We start from the raw sequence: 19,918 nt of genomic DNA, 5'->3' as shown, positions 1-19,918 counted from the left end.
CTCTCATCCAATGGGATTGCTGCTTTGGTGTACGTGACGAGTTGATTGACTAATCAGGGCTTCCAAACTCCGAGCAGACCCTTTGTCGTCAACAAATGCACTTTTGACAGACACGCGGTGGATACAATGAAGAAGTTTGACTCCTTTTACGGTCCGGGGCCGGACCAATCGCCGGGGGGAACGGGCTGTGGACACTGCCAGGGCCCGGGAAGACGCCCTGATTCCGCCCAGATCGCTGGAATGTCACCGGGATGACAGGAATGAGGAGGATTACGGGAAATACAGCTATTCCATTCGGAAAGTAGAAGTCAGACTTCACGTACGTCCACGTGTGAAGTACTACAGTTGAGACAGGTTTAACTAGAAGGGATGGCGGAGTTTATCGTTTCCAGTGAAGGAAGTAGTCACAAAAGGGTGTTGACTCCTTAGACTACTGACATCACCTTGGTGTGAATGCTATCATTATTATTATCGTTATTGTTATTATTGTTGTTGTTTATTAACTTCATTTATATTGCACTCTTCTGAGCAATGTAAATGAAAATAAAATAAAACGTCATCCGTAAACTAATATGGGGCCACACTGACACCTAGTGACAAACATGGGGAACAGCAGTTCCAGGCGTCAGGTACGTGTGACCTCTGGTCTTCCGCCTTGCTGCATAATCCGTTTGTGATGTCACGGGGTTGTCTTTACAGCCAGGATTAATGCAGCGGCTATCCTAGGCTGCAGGTGGAGTCCCACCTGTGCTAAGACCCCGGATTGGCCAGATTGCTTTTAATTATTTCAAATAAAAACCGAGCATCACTTTTGCAGCATGAGAGAGACGGAAAAAGCTAAAGAATGTACATTTTGCCAGGTTAATGAATTCAGTTTGGTTTTTACATCGTGTCAATGCAAGAGATGTGAGAGGGCTGGAGGGTGTGTGTGTGTGTGTGTGTGTGTGTGTTTGTGTGTGTGTGTGTGTGTGTGTGTGTGTGTGTGTGTGTGTGTGTGTGTGTGTGTGTGTGTGTGGAGGGGCGATCATGAGGAGACACTGCAGCATGAGTATTAATTACATGAAAACCTTAAGAAGTAGTGATGAAAGAGCTGGTAACACCGGCGCTACTTGCAACCATCTTTATCGACTCAAGGTCTTTCTGTAGAGTTTTTTTTTTGCAGTCACAGTTTTCACAAGATAATAAAATTCAATGATTAAAGATTCTAATTACAACACATCTGTGTCTGTGTACACACTTGTGTCATGTGCTGACTTGCTACATTAACAGGAACCCAGTCCTATTTACATAATTAAAGGCTGTGTGTGTGTGTGTGTGTGTGTGTGTGTGTGTGTGTGTGTGTGTGTGTGTGTGTGTGTGTGTGTGTGTGTGTGTGTCTGTAGCCTAATCTCAGTGCATTTTTCTTGGAATCAGGATGATGATGGGGGCTCAGGGCCCCTGACCACCTTAATCTGCTTCTCCATCCAAGCTGACGAGCCCCATCTGTTTTTGTGTTTTTTACATGCAAAGTGATTTACTTTTTCATGAAAAATAAATATTCCTAGTGGTATTTGTGCATATTGATGCATGCTTTTAGGAAACAAATGATACACTGTAAACAAAACACTGTCACGTGTGTGTGTGTGTGTGTGTGTGTGTGTGTGTGTGTTCTTGCACTTGCTACATATTGAGGACTAGAATACGCATTTAACCAAAAGCGTGAGGACATTTTTGGAAAGGGAGGACATTTTAGCCGGTCCTGACTTCTTCAAAGTTTGAAGGTCAAGACTTGGTTTTAGGGTCAAGGTTAGGATCAGGTTCTGGTTAGGTTTAGGGTCAAGGTTAGGATCAGGCAGTCAGTTGAGATGGTTAGGGTTAGGGGGAAGGGCTAGGGAATGTAGTGTGTCAATTAAAGTCTTCACAAAGATATAAGTACAAGGGTGTGTGTGTGTGTGTGTGTGTGTGTGTGTGAGACTAGTCTCAAAGTTATTTTTTGCAGAAAGGGCTTGAAAGACTGATACTGACATCTTTTTTCTTAGTCATTGTGGTGTTTATCTTGTGATATTTGAGTTAATTTTCACAAATTTCTCCTGTGACGTTTACATGAGGAACCTACATCAACAGTTAAGTTCACGCCAGTATAACTGACAATCGCATGTCTCTCATGTAAGAAAATAAATTTCCCACCTCAGGAGAATGATGTTGTTCATCTTTTCCTCAACCGTCTCTTAAACTTTGTCTTTGATGTTCAAAAGGAAGTTCTGGAAAGATTTTAAAATCCCTTAAAGGGACAGTTCACCCAGGAAGGAGAATCCAGTCCTCATCTTCTCCCTGTCATGCTGATGGAAGGTCGGGTGAAGGTTTTTTAGTCCACTGAAGACTGTTGGAGTTTCACAGGAGAGGGTGTTGCTGTAGTGCCCAACACAACTGATGTGAATGGAGACCAATTTTAACACATACAAAAACTTCTCTAAAAAAAGCTTTATAATTCCTCCATGCAGCTAATCTGAAGTAATCCAAGTGCCCCAGAGCCTCGATACGCCAAGTGATTTAGAAAAACCGAATTGACGCCCGGAGCTCCCAGCCATGACTCCATGTTGTGGGTGAGACGTCAGTGATGGTTTATTCTGGGTGAACAATCCCTGTGACGCATTTATGACACAGAACAATTCAGGGTCTTTTTGTAGTAAAGAAAGAAAAGGTCCATGTGTCTGTGGATGGTCGTTCATAGAGAAACCTCGACACCTGCAGGCCCAGCAGAATTCATAAGAATCAGTCCAGACGTAATCAACTTGCTTTCAAAGAGGTTTATTGAAAGAAATATTTTGAAACTTTATAAAGTCCAACCAAGCTATCACACGATCAGAACCTGGAGCTGCACCATTTCCCCTGAAACTCTCACTGGCATTTGATATGAATAGAATATAATGCGTGTCTAGCAGAACTCTGCCAGCCAGTGTTCATTCTATGGTTAAGTCAATATTACAGGTACGGCCACAGAGTGAAGATGAATCATTGGGTGTCGCTAGAACATCTCACAACTCAGCAATTTTCAGCCAAATGCATCAAAAGTCTTAACAGCAAATGCACCGAAAACACAACATAGGTGTTGATCAAACTGCACTCAGATGTGGTGATGATCGATGTTGTTGAGTGTTCCGCGCCCCCCCCCCCCTCCCCGCTGGGTGAAAGCAAGAATATTTCAGGTGTATTGGATTTAGCTTTCCAGACAAGAAAGATGCAGAGACGAGCTAAATCATGCGCTGCTAAATATTTGGGAAACAGTTCTGCCCAGGACTGCCACAAATGCATCACTCCGTTACAGTGGTTTGCAACCAAAGATACAAATATACAATAATATTGTATCATCTAGGATCACTATATTTGCAGCTATTTAGTATCCCTTTCTTCCATGACTTGGAAGTAGTATGTATATATATATGTATATATAAATATGACTCTCCCGTAACCCGGAAGAATTCAGTGTTTCACTCTACACACAGTTTGCAAGCATACAGCAAAAATCAGCTGCTTTGCACATCAAATCCTCTCATTTCTGCATGGTTTTCAGTGCAGCATGCAAGTAAAAATGTGCACAATATTAAAAGACTTTAGCTTCACCACCCTCATCCTAACCCTCCTCATCAGCTTCATCCACATCAATAAGGTGATTCTTTTCTTATGAAATTAGAGCAGACTTTATTCAATATTTTACTTTATAATATTCTGCATTTCAAAGCATGCCGAAGAAATGTTTCAGTTTCTGCATAGTGCTGGCTATACGAGTGCCAAAGTTTGATTCCTTTACAAGTAGTAGAAGTTGGTATGTACAGGCTAAGAGTGACAGAGCAGATCCAAGGTTATGTAAACGGTACCACCCCTGCCCCAACCCCCCCAACCCCCACACCCCCACTCCCCAACCCCCCAAGCACTCCAAATATCTACAAATGCAGGACCCAAGTCTGTCGGAACTCATAGAAAGTTGAACAGAGCTGAAAAAAGATCAGCTGTATGGAAGAGCCATTAAGAAGAGAGTGTGTGTGTGTGTGTGTGTGTGTGTGTGTGTGTGTGTGTGTGTGTGTGTGTGTGTGTGTGTGTGCACGCGTATGTGTTTATTCAAATGCGGAGGGGATTGACTCACTATATATTCTTTAATAAACCCGCCCCCCCATGCACAACACCCAGTCCCCAGCCCCCCCACCCGTGGATGCGCTAACCCAGTCTGTTTGTTTTCAAAGTGCACCCTCTACTGGTTTAATATGCAGTATGCATTACATACATGTATTCTCTAGCACTGAATATTCCACTAAGGTCTACCCGACACATACAAGGTCAAGAAAGAAGAGTCAACAACAACCACATTCTAGATTTGAGGTCATAGTTCTGAATGTAAGTACAGTTCAGGCCACTAGGTGACTGTTATTGAACACTAACGAAACACTCGCTACAGTACATGAGATGGCGAGGAGAGCCCACGTCTGGAAATCAGTACCTCAGCACTGCACTGTAAAAAATAAATAAATAAAAAAGCAGATTCACTGGTAAAGAAGTCCAGGTCAGCCAGACTCAGTGGCTGCTCACGGGAGATTTGTAGTCAGGAGTCGACCTGACACACGACCCAAAGCAAACATTTGAAGCCTTCTCTTCCTTGTTTGTGGGCAACTGGAGGGGAAGGCGCCTGGTGAGCACAGGCTGAGACTGCTGGTGAAGACTAATGGATTCATGTCAGCATAAATAACAGGCAGCAACAAGCAGGTTAGGTTCAGTCGTAAGAAGAGGACAAACAACTCAGTAGATTTGGTTGTGCCAGCTCATCAGCTTTGGACAACCGTGACATTTGAACTACAGACGGCTGCAAAAAGAGATCCTAGCGATGCGACGCAACACAACACAACATGGTGGAATGTTGCATTACCTCATCTCAGAGCAGCTAGAATCGCTTTTTACAGAACCAGCCCCACCTTTGTCCACAATGAGATCACACGCAGGACGACGGAGCCCTGGAGAGGCCGACACAGATGTGTTACTGTGGGCACAGATTGAATTCACATCATTTTCAGCCACGAGAAAGAACTTATTCCCACAACTGAGTTATTTTGAGGGCACAAGTTATCGTTGATTTCCTCAATATATTTATTTTGAGGCCGCAAGACATAACTAATTTCTTTAATTTATCAATTCATCACCAAAGACATGACTTGAAAAATATAAATAACTACTTTGAAGAAGTACATTTTGTGGTCTCAAAATATTCAAATTGAGGGAACGAGTTTATATCTCGGGACCTCAATATATCGACTTTTCCCTCCCTCCACGACCGCTCACATCACTGCGAAAATCTCACTGATTGAGGATCCAACTCACAGCTCACCCTCCTTCACTCTCTCTCAAATGTGCATCCCAAAGGAACTGAAGGATGTGCGAGCTGAAGGTGTCAGCAGTGATGATGCGTTACAGTGCCTCCTGCTTTGTTTGGATGCTAAAGTGCCGTTCTTTCAGCCACATGCTCCAATTACTGCACTGACAATAACTGAGAACATGCATGATGTGCATAAAGCGTGTGTTTGGTGAGCTTAAATCGTTTGGGATGTGCGCTGCTCTCCAAGCACTTAAACCCATAAATATTGACTTAACATTTCGAGTGGCTGTCCTATAACACAGTACGAACAACACAACATGAGAACTTGGTAAGAAACATTAAAAACTCCTTCAAATGAGCTGTTCATGAGATAATCCACAGACAGACACGAACCATACAACTGAATAAATAAATAAAACAGCTTAGACCAGCAAGCAGCAAAATACAATCTTTACAATTCTGCATTAAAGGGGAAGTACACCAGAATTTAGGATGAGTTGACAGTTCCCGCTTTTCATTTCTGATTGGTTGGTTTGGAGTTTTCAGACAAAGAAAAATGAACCCTATGACACTGATGACACATTCCTGAGTCTTTATTAAACATCTGCACTGCTTAAAAAAAAAATAAAGTGCTAAAACATGAACGGACATGATGGAGCTGCTACAGATCTCATCGGTTTAAAGGACTATTGCACTTGAGCAGGCTGGCCCTCCTCTGTCGGGGCTCACTTCCTCATGCTGCCGTACAGGACGGCTTTTTCCTTCTGTGGTAGGGAAGACTAATTGAAGAAATCCAAAGTGGATAAAAAATGTGTGTAACTGCACACACTGAAGAGAACTATCTCAGATTAATTTGTAAGTCAGACTTTAACAGAGCTGTTGCACCCAATCAACCTGCCTGCACAAGGACATCGGCGCAAACTCCGCTTCAACTACTTTGGAAATTTCCAGCGAATCTTTTCATGAGTCAGTTCGATGTTTAGTCATCCTCTGATGAAAAAAGTTAAAAAGCATTTATTGTGTAGGAAGTTTGTAGCTGGAGCATGAACAGCATCGACACAGAATCAGAGCAGGTTTGGCCTAAACATGTAGCTTTTGCATCAGTGTTTAGATGTTGTGATTACGAGCTCGCTGAGAAATAAAGGCTCTTTGTTACAGGAGAAGCTGCTTTGGTCTCCCAGCTCTTCATTTCTCTCAGTGTATTGTCATTCATATTTTGGTCTGTTTTGCAATTATATGTGCAAATATGGGAATCAAATATTCCAGGTGTGTTGACACCTGTGTGGACGTCAGCGGAGCAGCAGGTTTCAGACATCATCAGGCGCCTGGAGGTGAACGTGTGTTCGGGGTCTAACATCAAGAGTTGGGGGCCCCTGAGCCGCATCTCAGTCCGTCTCCTCTGATAAGGATACATCACATCAGTGGCTGATTTAGAATTAGGGTGATCACTCCATTTCCAAACCTTATGTTCCAAAGCCTTTTTTTGATTTACAGTTATTGTTTTCGACACAAGGACAAACCCTCTCTTGACATTTAATTAAAAATGGGCTGACACTCATCACAAGCCTTCAGTGGGTCTTCATCCATCAGGCATCCTTGAGGAACCATTCACTATTTTACCGTCGGGGCACATGTGGCTGCCGTCTGGTGGCGTGCTACAGTGCTGGAGTGATGCAGGCAGATGTGTCAGAGGGTGATCTGTGTCTTACAGCGAGACAGTGCAAATATTATTTCTATACTGAGCCGGGTGAAACCTGAGGGCGGATCATTTTTCAATCCTAAAGCTATAAACTGCTTGGCTCCTGGATGGAGCAGCGTAGTAGTTGATCGAATCAATCCTGAATCAGAGGGGTTTGTCTGAGTTCCTAGCAGCTGGAATGACCCATCGGTGGCTGGCATCTCTCGCTATACTCTCACCAACGCCTACAGCACAACTGGCACCAGATATCTGTGGGAAGGGATGGGAAAAACTAAATGCTTTATTCCGAAACAGCTGCAGCACTACTGCATCGTGCCGTAGCGCCGAAGGCTCTTGGTGGGCCTCTGAAGTTGTAAAGGGTTTTATTTGTGCTGCCTAGATTCATCAGAGTCTTTAGTGACAGTCACTTAAATCAGTTTGGGGCAAAGGAAACTAATTTGCCCTTATAATGAGGGTCCAGTGACCCTCTACAGTGTGTGAAGCTAATGTGCCATGCTCTGGAGACCGAAGAACCAAAAATGGAGACAAACACTCACATTAAAAGCTTTGGACCTAAATGTAGAACACACACACACACACACACACACACACACACACACACACACACACACACACACACACACACACAATAATAATAATAATAATATTACAGCACTCACTCGTCTCCTCCTGCCAGTGTTTGCATATTGTACTGTACATAGAATAATGGCGCATTCGGCTGGTCGTAAACTGGCAAACTTGAATATTTTTCAAATGACAAACATGTATGTACAAGTTAAAAGCATTCTGGGTGTTTGCTGGGTGAAAAAACAACAACATATGGACCAATGAAATCTGAGGTAGCAAATTCAACAATGATAAACTAGAACCCACGGCTGACTCATCCCTTCATGGTGTTAAACCCTCAAACACAGCTTTGCGTTCCTCTACAACGTCATAGCTCATGAAATTAGGAAGCTGGGATTGTGTGTTGGTTGAGATAATCAGGTGGCTGTTCTGTAGGTGATATTCTCTCATGGTAAACCTGTAAGTTTGCCAGTTTACCTGTCTGTCACTGCCGAAGCATGCCATCTGCTCCTCCCTCACTAGCAAATCTTTACAATGGTCATGGTCGGGCAGCTGATATGTTCATCAAGAAAATTCATGGCTTTTAACCCTCCAATTCCCACCCCCTGAGGTGCAAACCAGCCAGTCAAGTGTGCTCTTGGGAAGGGGGGAGTGTCAACTCCGCCTCTTGGCGCAGGACATTGGGAGCAGGGGAACCAATGACTGACGATACAGCAGGTTTCCTGTTAGGCCAGCTAACACTAACAATTTACCAACCAGTCTGTGAGTTTCGGAAGCGCCACTGACATATAGAATAGAATAATCATTTACTCAATAGGATTTTCAGTGCAAGACGTAAATGGCTACTTGTTTCTTCATTATTCTGTCTGTTGTTGTCTCTGCGTGCTCTCGTCGGCCATCCAACACTGGATACGTCAGTAAAGGGATTCTTCTACAGGGTCGTTTGAGTGTATGGTGCTGTCCTCCTCGGCGGGGGACTGAGACGCCCAGACCAGATGGATTCATCATGCTGCGGCAGAGCTCCTCTCTCCTCTGGTTTTGGTTTAAGGTTGTACCGTTGCGGAGATCTCCAGATGTTTGATGTGGCGAGGGAGGAATCATGGAAGAGAGAACTGAAGAGAGCAACTTTCTCTGAGTGGTTTAGCCTTGTGTTTGAGGTCAGAGGTGACATTTGAGACATGGACAGGGCGGTAGATACAGTTGGTGCCTCTTGAGCTCCAGAGAGCCTGAGGACGGGTGGAAATGGTTGGTGAAAGTAGGCGGGACTTCAGGATAGAACGTCTCTCTCTCTCTCTCTCTCTCTCTCTCTCTCTCTCTCTCTCTCTCTCTTTCCCCCTGGACATGGATCCCTCCCTCCAGCCCCTTCTCCGCGCCCCTCACGTCTCCCTTAGCTCCCCCCTGGGTCCGAGCTGTGTCTCTGTGGTGTCCGTGAGTCCAGAGGTGTGTGTGGTTCTTGGAGAGACAGCCTCCTTTGGGCTTCAGGATCCAGGGAACATACCCCTGCTGCAGCTGCTGGCTCTACCCCAGCCCCCATACATGCCCCTGAACCAAACTGTAACCCTGTTGTTGAGCTCGACCCCATCCCAGACTGTGACCCCATTCCTGCCCCACTCCCTAAATCTAAACCTACAACTGGTTCTGTGGTGGCCCCAGTTCCTAATCCAAGCTCCAGCTCTAGATGCTGCCCTAGTTGGTCCAGTCCAGAGGGGGAGAGCTGGCCCTGGGTGGTGCTGATCAGAGGTGAGTCCTGGGTCGGTAGAGAGTCGAGAGACTTGACTGGGAACTGCTGGAAGTCCTGGGAATCCAGGATCTGTTATGAAAAGACCAAGAGGCCAACAGGTCACTTGTATTTTTTTTGTATCTACAAAGAACATTTTCAAATGTGGGGTGACAGGGGAAGAAAACCGTCATCATTACAGTTCATTTCAGCACGTGAATCAGAACTTCAGGAGTTCCAGGTGTTGTTAGCTCACTGTAGTTTATAGGATTGGGATTTCATAGAGGTGAGTGACACTGAGGTTCAGTTTGTTACGATATCATTTTAGAATTGACTTTTGCTGAATAATTTGTGACATAAAACACTACTTCCGTATATATTATATACGTCACTTTAATTGTGTACTTAAAATCACATTCACTTTTAAGAGGAATACATCAACTTTTTGGCAAAAAGGCCAAGTAAAGAAATAAATAATATAAAAATAATAAATAAAATACTGAAAAAATGAGATAGAGATCCTTCTCTCCTCTGTGTTTGCATCAGAGAGCTGAGACGCATGCTAGTTAGCTTAGCACAAGGACTGATAGCGGAATGGCAGGTTAGCATAGATCTGTCAAAAGACATTAAATATAAATGTGTCAGGATAGTCGTCGCTATTCTAGTCAAGAAAGGTTTTGTTTTGAAAATAATATGGAGGTTTCATAGCCAAAGATGGTATAAATATCCAGGTCCAGGCACTCGAGGCAGGCCTGACTAGTGAATTTCAACTCAAATGAATGATGTATTTTAAGGAGCAAGTGTCATTAAGTGGCTTGCAACTACCTGAGGGTCTGGACACATGAAGGTACCAGCAGGGTAAATATACTGTAGCTAAACATTCGCTGTGCTATGCTAACCAGCGGCTACCCGGTCTGTGTGGGTCTCAGCTCCCTAATGGTACCTGAGGAGAGAAGGGTGCCAGAAAAATTCCCCCAAAAGTTGGTGCGTTCTTTTGATTTCAATCAGCTCCACACAACATTCCTCTGAACAGTCAAAAGCAGCAAAGTGAAGTTGCCAAAGTAAATGTTGTGTATTTAAACCTGTGATAAGGAGGACAGAGTGTTGGTCTCCAGAGATGTAGCAGGCTGAACTAGTCTCTCTCCTGGATCTGAACCTGGACCTGAGCCAGGGTACGGTGAGGCCTATGGAGGAGGAAACAGCTTGTCTGAATGCAGCAGTTGCAGAGCCTCCTGCTGGTGGGGCCTCTAAGACTTGTTGAATGACAGACACCTGCTGCCATGCACACTTGGTGCCCCATGGCAGCAAACATAATGCATATCTATTCATTAGCGTGTGTTGTTACCTGAGGTGGTGACGAGACGGCGCTGTAGGCAGGGGGAACCAGGGCCATCTGTCTCTGCAGCAGCTGCATGATCGCTCCAATGTCTGTTGACATGCGACTCTCCAACCTGCACAGAGTATTTGGAGAGCGATCAGCTGGGGGAGGCACTGACAGCCTGTACTGACACTTTGATTCATTTTCTCTGTTCGGTAAAAGCTAATTGCAGTCTTCACTGGTCAACATTCACACAAAGCGCCGAGCACCAGGACGTCTGCAGGGTCCTGCCTACGATCTCCTCCCACTGCTAAATGAGGCTCATTGTGAATTCAAAGACGTTAGCATACAGGATGATCAGATATTTTGGGCCCCTGGGGTAGGTGACACACTGCATCTCCCCATCCAGACATCCCTCACACACTGATGACACATTCTATCCAGTGGAGGCCTCCAGTCAGCCATGCATTAAAACTGAGCACTCAGCTGGAGTCACAGCCCACCTCACAGCTCCAACGCAGCACACTGACACACGTCCTGTGAGCCCAACAAGACCTGACAAAGAGCTCTCATCCAGCTGAGGCCTGCACAGACGGAAAAAGGTGCAGAGGAGCGTCTCCTTCCATAGGCAGATTAGTCAAAGTCTCAGGCTGCACCTTAGAGGGGATTTCCACAATGTCTTGCTTCTCTCTCTTTTTTTTTTTTAAAGGATCAATAAAAAGGTGCCAAACAGCAGCAACACAACACACATTTGGGCCACAAAGTAGGGAAGGTGCTGCTGTGGCTCAGGCTTTTTATGTCAGTGCCCATCTTAACACGAACAGGCACCCAGATGGCCATCATGTTGATCTTCACTTTGGTTGAATGTAGGTTCTGACCTCAGGTGACCCCGAGTTAGGACCACCTCCAAAACAGTCTGATGTAGCAGATTCATGACAGCTGGTGTTGAAATTAGATCTCTTGAGTCCAGCGTCTTCCAAAGACAGGCCGTCCCCTCCGCTGACCGCTCTGGTTACGTCCATATTCAACCAGGCTCGTGGAACTTCTCATTGTTCCCTCAAGACTTTGCTGAGATGGCACTGGATCACGGCCAGAAGGCGTTTAATCAGAACTTTATTAGGTCCCATCAAAGGACACCGTTGACCTTTTGGAAATAAAATGTTATCATTGCTCATCCTACCTGGTGTTTGTGTGGAATTTTGTATTGTTACATGTGAATTATAGATTGAATGTGCGGCTAAAAACACATTTGGATCATCCTTCTATTGATCTTCATCCACCAAAACCTGATCAGTTTATTCTTCCAAACTTGAAAAGATATCACACTGTGAGATTTGATGGCCATGATCATCACCTGACACGTCATGACACGTCCTTCCTACCTGTTGAGCTGTTTCTGCAGCAGGTCCAGGCGTGTGTCCAGCTGGTTGCGTTGCTGGCGGCTCAGGTTGTGCAGCGGCGTGTTGAGGGGTGGGGGTGACGCGAGGCTGCAGCTGGGAACCTCCTGGTACTGACCACCTCCCCGACTCTCCCCCCAGAAACTAAATATGTGTGACACGCCTGAGAATGCACCTGTGGGAAGGGGCGGAGGGTGTCAGTGTTCTGCTGGAGGCGGGGTCTACGGCACCATCCTGGCTTTGAGGACGCAGCTCCGTTCTACCTTACCTGAGAGCGCGTTGCAGGTGTTGCCAGTCTTGGGGTCTCCATCCCCCTCGCTGTTCTCATTGAAGTTTCTGGGTGGGGCATGAGCCTGCAGATTCTCATGCATGGCAGGTGGAGGGGCAAGGCTGGTCACAACTGACTCCTCCCCCTTTCAGGTCAACAGACAATTAGAAGGACGTTTTCTGCATGTACTGTTACGTAGTAATTACCAAACAATGAGCACAAGAAGTATTTTCAATGACTAGTTGTACCTCATCCCCACTGGAGTGGGACGACGCTGAGTTTCGATGTTTCTCCCACTGCCTTTTGGCTGCCTCTTCCCGTTTCTGGCTGCTGGCTGCTTCCCTCTGTCTTCGGTGGACAGACTTGTGTGACTTTTTAACTTCACCAGCATCAGCATCATCTGCACAGGGACGTCAAGGAGAGTTTAAAGCGATCACACGACCAAATAGGGCGGATTACCAGAGGAGGGATGTTTAAAACCAATAAGAGTGTGAATTCATCCAGTTTTATTAATGCATTATAATTACAGCGCGTGACGTAATTCAAACACTTGGTTGAAGCGGGTTACCTTTTTCTGTGCGTCGTCGGAACGACAACTTGCGTCTGCGTAATTTGTTAAATCCTCCACATTTGGAGTCGTCACTGCTGGGAGAGCCTGGGATCATGTTGGTCTGAAATGAATCAGTCAATGTCCTGCAGTTATTATCATGATTCAGAATGTGCTAGAGATCATTTAAAATTTTGAATATTTCCTTCAGACGGTTTGACCGGGCGCCTCTGTGGATTGGCTCTAATGATGTTGACAGGGAATCTTTCCTGACTCACGTCTCGGAGGTTGAAGGTAATTTCCAGGTTGTTCCAGAAGTGGTCTGCAAACTCGGGGTACATGTCCAGCACCTCCAGAACGTCTTCTCTGAAAATTTTATGGAGGTCGCAGTAGGTCAGAGCTCTGACATCAGCGTTGGATTTCCCCGGTCGGGAGTACAGGTTGATAGGCTCGCCGAAGATGTCATTCTTCCCTGGGAATAGTGAAGAGAAAGATTTCTACATTGAAATGGAAAACCTCATAGCTTGGTGTCGTGTCGTCACGGCGATCTGATCCTGCACACGCAGGTGGCAGAGCTGCCACACATTTACAAACAACAAGTATTCTACGGAGAAGCTAAAGTCTGGAACCACTGGAATCAAGAGGATTCGCAGTGGTGACAACGTGATGTTGCCATGGTGTCCTCACATTTATAGGGTTGAGCTATGATACAATAAATACAAGATCAATTTTAAATTATTTCAGCCTGAAATGAACGTTTATTAGCCAGTCACGAGCCGAGCCATCCTTTACCTCCGTGTCACTGAGCTGCAATGTCACTTCAGGGTGGCAACGATGATGTACGACTACAAAGAACTGAGGTCTTTCAGATAGTCTCCGGTCTCCTGAGGGGCGCAGTGATTAATGTTTACTTAATAGAATGTAATTACTGTAAGTTATTTGATCTAATATCACATTTATGGCCCGATGATAGCTGGATAGGCTCCGCCCCCCGCCAGTCCTGTGCAGGATCAACCGTCTCGATAATGGATGAATAATATGATAAAGCTAATTCTTGGCAGGCTGTGTGTGTCAGGTCTGCTGTTCTGGGGATAATTATAAATAATCTGTGAATTAGATTGCTTTATGTGTGTATAATTAGGTTAAAATCTACAGGATTTCTATTCAGAATGACAAAGCGTTGTTGTACATCTACAGCCTGTTCAGACTCTTCTTGCCCTTTAATGCTGCTCTCACCCCATTACATCTGGCAGTTTTACCCCAGTTCTCTTTCAGTTTTTGATTTAGTTTGGGGTCACAGGGAGGGTAGGAGCCATTTTCACCATTATTAACTGAATCATACATAACAATGCTGCTGAGAGGATTTTTTTTATTTTAATAAAGTATCTTTATACCACAGGCTGGATGAATTCTCAAATCTGATTGGCTGTTGGGTGTTTATTTATCTCTGATATACGGACACCTTCATCTTTGCTTTTGTTTTTAAGAAAAAAACTTTGTCATTATGAAGACTTTGACTTTGAAGTATCTGATATATTGACTTTTGTTATGAGCACAGACACACACACACACACACACACACACACACACAGTCATACTGAAACCCATTACCCTTGACTGAAACCTATGACATAGATGTTGCTGTAATATTTTTTTTTAGGGTAATATTATATCATTAATGAGTAATTGTCATTTTAATTTAATTTTTCAACATGTTCTTCTTTTACCAGCTGAGATTTTAATGTGTAAGATCTGTCCTCTAACATTTTGTCCTTTTTTTCCTTAATCAACATGAACACCCCTGATTAAAACTGTTACTAGAATAACATCAACCAGGGAGCTCACCAGCAGAGGGCGCCACCTGCTAATACATATTCTCCTGACTGGGACTTGTGCGCCGAAACATCAAAATCCAATCAGACCCCAAAGCAGAAACTCAGACGTGAAGCAGAAACAAAGTCTAGCAGGTCAAGGAAGAGGCCTGAAGCCACCGCAGGGAGAGCAGCTGCTGCTAAAGAAATGTGCCAGGATATCAGGAGAGCCGCTTTACCCAGGATGGCGACCACCACATCTCCTCTCAATATCTCGATGGATCCCCGTGATATGAAGTAGAGGGCAGTGAGGACATCCCCGGCGTGGACCAGCGTGTCACCTGGGGGTGCGTGGGTGGTCTTGAACTTCATAGCCAACGCCCGGAGGCAGCCCTTGGTGGAGCCTTTAAAAGCTTTACAGTTCTGTAGCAAAGTCCGGTTCAGATGGAGGCAGATATCCGCCTGGAGACACTCAGGGAAACCTTTTAGCACCTGAGAAAAGGAAGGATGGGAGTAGAGTGAGGAGGCCAGGAGAGAAAGATGAGGAGACAGGCAAAGAGAGAAAATGACAGAGAGAACAGAAAGAAGGTGCAAGATGCGAGAGGAAGAGAAAGAGGTGGAATGATAAACAAAAGACAAAACAACATTTGGGAAAGGAGGGGGAAGAGAAGGAAAGAAAAGAGGTGGGAGAAATCAGTGAATGAACCGATAGAGAGAGGTCACATCAGGATGGGTACAGTGATTAATTGATGTGTGAAGCCCAGAAGATAAAACTTATATCAAATAAATGTCATCAGTAACAGATGTGTTAAAAGGAATGATGGAAAAAGTCTTTATCGCCTTCATCCCTAAAAGTGGACTCAAGCCTTTTGCTGTTATTGTGCCATTCCATGAATCAACGTGACAAAACCAAACTGCCCATACATTGATAAGATGAGAATACTGGGTGTGACTACAAGAGGGTCATGGTTTAAATGAGCCCTTTATGACTTTAACCTCTAAGTAAAAGACAAGTATCAGCAGACTTCTACGTGGTCTCCGCATCGATTTTTAGAGCTTCACTGCAAAATGATTCGTAACTGTGTTTCAGAGGGCCATGTGCAACAGAGTCAGCAGGCCTGTGGAGTCTTAATAATGTGAAGAATTTCTGCAACTTTAATAAGTTCACTGCGAGCTAGGAAGCCCTAGCGCGCTCAAGCAGCAGGCTACGGGCCTCTCTTGTAATTCTCTGGCTGACTGCATGGAAAAGAACTGCACCTAAACCACCCACATTATGTTTCTGCCTCTCCATTTCTCTTCCTTTCACCCGTTTCAAGCTTCGTTCTTCATTTCAGCCTTCACTGGGTTTCCTCTTCATCTCTCCACTGGCCACTATTCATTCCTCTCTTTCATCATTTGTCTCCAGGCACTTTTCTCACTTCCCATCTCTAGCCGGTTGATGAGGTGCTGTTTCTGCGGGCTTCATTGCTTGTCCACTTTGCTTTTTTACTCCACTGATTTGGTAATAACATCTTTCTTTTTATTATTTATTATCTGTCTCTGTTTTGCTGTGAAATCATCAGTCATCTGGAAACATGGAGATGAGTAAGTGAGGGGAGGAATGACTGTAACTATGATAACTATGTCAGCATCCACACACTAATGCTAGCATGCACAGCTAGCTCCAGCTGCGCGACCAGCAGCTCCTCACTTCCCTCCATAGAGGAGAGAAGTAGGGAATCCGATACTCTCATGTAGCAGAGTTATGCAAGAGAACAAAGATGGTGCAGTGCCCCGCTGACCAGGCTCCAAGCTAGCTTAGCCTGGGTGGCCACATACGACCACACCCTAGAGGGGCGGGTCCTAGTGCGCGGCTCTGGTAACAGGACATTGTGGAGCCATGTCCTTTACTTTCGTCAGCATCGCTTTCACACTGTCACTTAAGTGCATGAAACTTTATAAACAAATGTCATGTGGTCAGAACAGAGAGGCTGCTGGGAGTCCACAGGTACGTCTTTCATGAGGTTGTCAGTGCAACACGGTCTTTCATTGTTCCATGTGGCTTCAAACCACAGAAGGATATTTCAGCTGGAGATTTTCAACTGTTCTGGCACTTCATTCTAAATGTTCAGTTATAAATCCGCTCATTTTCCACTCGCACCTCCCCTTCCTGCTGCTGTCCTTGTTCAAGCACCTCTGTGTCATACACCACGAGCTCCAGCAGGATGCTGAGTTGACTTGTGTCTCGTTTATGAACAAACAGTTCCTCCCCTCTCTCCCTCCTCGCCACCTTACCTCGGGTAATCATCTACGTTGTTGCACGTTTTGTGGTTCGCTTTCTTTTATCTCTCACCTGGAGTGAACAGCACCACGGTCCGCTTGGAAGCAGACCCAGTCCCGATATTCAGGAGGACCTTGGTGGCTATTTGCTCCTGTGGAGCTTTCACACCTTTAAATTTGATCAGATCAAAATGAAAAGCCCAGATAAAGAAGGCGGGAGTGAAAGAAGAGGTTTTTTCATGCCAACAAAGGAAAAAAGTAAAAGTACTTAAACGTGTTTTAACTAAACTTAGTATTAAGTATTACTAACTTTCCCTTTCCCTTGTGAAGTTGATGACTAAATGAATGCACTCCTCCAGTCACATGAACACTCATTCCTCCAGGCTCTGGCCCAGGAGGTGGCGCTGCTGCCATTGTTGACACCAGTTTCGTAATAAATCCCAAACCAGAAGAAGTTTCCATTCTTCTGAAAGCCTGATTCTCAGTTTGTCTCCTCCAGCCTGGAAACTCTCCAGCCTCTCTGAGTGATGATTGAGGACCGTCCTCCTGGTCCGACTCTGGATTCTGATCTGAATCCTCAGAGTTTCTATCAGTTTAGTTCTAAATCAGATCAAGTCATGATTGGAGGAGACTTCAGTATTCATGAGGATGTTGATAACCACAGTCTGGTACTGCATTTCTCTCTCTCCTAGACTCAACTGGTGTCCATCAGTCTGTCCATGAACCCTCTCACTGTCACAACCACACCTCCACCTCCTCCTAACATGTGGAACTGAAGCTGAACATCTGGTTGTGTTTCCACAGAACACTTTTATCAGACCACCAATCAATCACTTTGGAATTTGGACTGATCAGCTACACTCCACTCAGGAAAACTGTAGTTTGTAGTAGTCTGATCAGGCCACACCTGGATTTAAGGAAGTGGTTCCATTGGTGCTAAAGTCAGTGTCATGTCCCACTGTAACAGAGGGCACTGTTGTCCACCTTAGTCCCTCCCAAACTGATCATTTTATCCATAGAGCAGCAGCACCTTAGCAACAACTCTGGACTCTACTGGCCCACTAAAACAGAAAACTATGAATCCAAGGAAACAAGCACCTTGGTACGGTTCTGGAACCTGACAGCTTCAACAAGAAACCAGAAACTGGAGAGAAGATGGTGCTGCTCCAAACTGGAGGGGTCACATGTAGTCTGGCAAGATGGCCTTAGAACCTAGAAGAAAGTCCTTGGTAGAACCAGAGCAGCCGACGACTCAGCATTAATAGAGGAACACAAGAACAACCCAGGTTCCTCTTCAGTCCTGGAGCCAGACTGACAGAGAGCCACAGCTCTACTGAACCAAGCATTCCTGTTTCCCTGGGCAGCAAAGAGTTCATGGACTTCTTTAATGACAAAATTCTCCTGATTAGAGAGAAACTTCTTCTCCTGCTGCCATCAGCTGACAACATGGCCCCTAGAACCCAGAACCTTAGAGGCTGCTGGAGGACCAGACGTACACTTTGATAGTTTTTCTCCCATCAGCCTTCATGACCTCAGTTCAATAATTCCCTCCTCTAAACCTCCACCTGTCTCCTAGACCCCATCCCAACTAAACTGCTCAAAGACTCTCTCCCCTCGTTAGCCCCTCCCTCTTAGATATGGTCAATGTGGTGCTGGTATCTGGTTTCGTCCCTCAGTCCTTCAAAGTTGCAGGAATTAAACCCTCCTCAAAAAACAAGCCAGGATCCAGAAGTTCTACCAACTACAGACCAACATCACATCTTCCTTTTCTCTCCAAGGTTCTGGAGAAAGCAGCTGCTAAACAGCTCTGTGACTTCTCCACAGCAACAGCTGATTGGAGGATTCAGTCAGGTTCCAGGTTCATCCTAGCACAGAAACAGAACTAGTCAAAGGTACCAGTGACCTCCTACTGGTACCAGATGAGGGACTGGTCTCTGTGCTGGTCTGATTAGATCTTAGTGCAGCTTTGGTACCATTGACTACCATATCCTTCTACAGAGACTGGAACCTGTCACTGGTATTAAAGGAACCACACTAAACTGGTTTAGGTCATATTTACTAGGTTGATCTCAGTTGGTACTAGTTAATGATGGTTCCTCTGAGACCACTACAGTCAGCTATGGTGTTCCACAAGGGTCTGTGCCTGGACCAGTCCTCTTCACCCTACACCTGCTTCCTCTAGCAGGTCAAAGCAGACATCTGTCCCCACTGATCCTGGATCTGCTCCACCTTCCTGCTGGTAAAGGAAGGTTCTGGTGGCTGCTGTTGCAGGATGTGCTGCTGATGGAGAATTGTTGGGTGGAGGTTCATTGAAGGAGGGAGGTGCTGGACCTGCTCTACTTGGACAGAGTCAGGACAGAACTTTGGTTGGGTTTGGTGACACACAAATAAACCTGACTTGATTTGACTGAATTGCCATTTTTAATCATTTTGGATTGCAATTATTGCCTGTGTGCACGAGTGTGCAAGTAATTCTATAAACTTTTATTAACTTTATTTTATGTAAAATGCAAGTTAAGTGCATTATTATTATTATTATTGGCATTGCTTTATGTGTGAAAAGAGAAACTGTGCACAACTTTTCAGCTAGCAAGCGCTGCAGTGACGCTAATGCAACGAATGTTTGTGACCGATATGAAGTTTGTCGTCATGAGTTTGACAGGGATGAAAAATAAGCACACGCTTCATTGTGCACAACTTCAAGCCTGGAAACTGCTGAATCGACTGGAATGTGTTTGGGGGATTTACTGCGATGGGTTTTGTTGAAAGGAAGTGAATTCCTCTTATCTAACAACGTTGAGCTGAAGCAACCTTTTTTATTCTTTTCGTCTTACTGTTACTGATGTGTCCAAGATTTTCTATGAGCCTGTATAAAAGAGAGAGGTCAGCTGAAGAACACCCTCAGTGTCCTGCTGCTCCACAGACAAAGCTAATTAAATCAGAAACGGATATAAATAATTAATCAGTTACTGTCATTTTCTCTCCCCTCTGTGTAAT

The 19,918-nt window shown here is 44.9% G+C and overlaps 1 protein-coding gene across 3 annotated transcripts in view; it reads right to left on the bottom strand.

The window, feature by feature from the left end:
• Positions 1-4,194: 4,194 nt before the first annotated feature.
• The window catches only part of kcnh2b (potassium voltage-gated channel, subfamily H (eag-related), member 2b), a 242,697-nt gene continuing 226,973 nt past the window's right edge, over positions 4,195-19,918 (bottom strand). For all 3 annotated transcript variants that reach the window (XM_086192184.1, XM_086192186.1, XM_086192185.1), the window contains 9 exons: positions 14,902-15,154; positions 13,130-13,323; positions 12,873-12,975; positions 12,553-12,704; positions 12,305-12,449; positions 12,022-12,211; positions 10,667-10,772; positions 10,404-10,505; positions 4,195-9,414 (listed from right to left, as the gene is read on the bottom strand). In XM_086192184.1, coding sequence (XP_086048310.1) covers positions 8,992-9,414; positions 10,404-10,505; positions 10,667-10,772; positions 12,022-12,211; positions 12,305-12,449; positions 12,553-12,704; positions 12,873-12,975; positions 13,130-13,323; positions 14,902-15,154 — 1,668 coding nt within the window. In that variant the 3' untranslated portion in view covers positions 4,195-8,991. The remainder of the gene's footprint in view (positions 9,415-10,403; positions 10,506-10,666; positions 10,773-12,021; positions 12,212-12,304; positions 12,450-12,552; positions 12,705-12,872; positions 12,976-13,129; positions 13,324-14,901; positions 15,155-19,918) is intronic.

The sequence above is a fragment of the Aulostomus chinensis genome, chromosome 21, assembly GCF_037954235.1.
Source record: "Aulostomus chinensis isolate RoL2024-O1b breed Wild chromosome 21, RoL_Achi_v1.0, whole genome shotgun sequence".
NCBI lineage: Eukaryota > Metazoa > Chordata > Actinopteri > Syngnathiformes > Aulostomidae > Aulostomus > Aulostomus chinensis.
The sequence above is the reverse complement of the archived record's forward strand: the minus strand, read 5'-3'. Positions and strand labels throughout refer to the sequence as shown.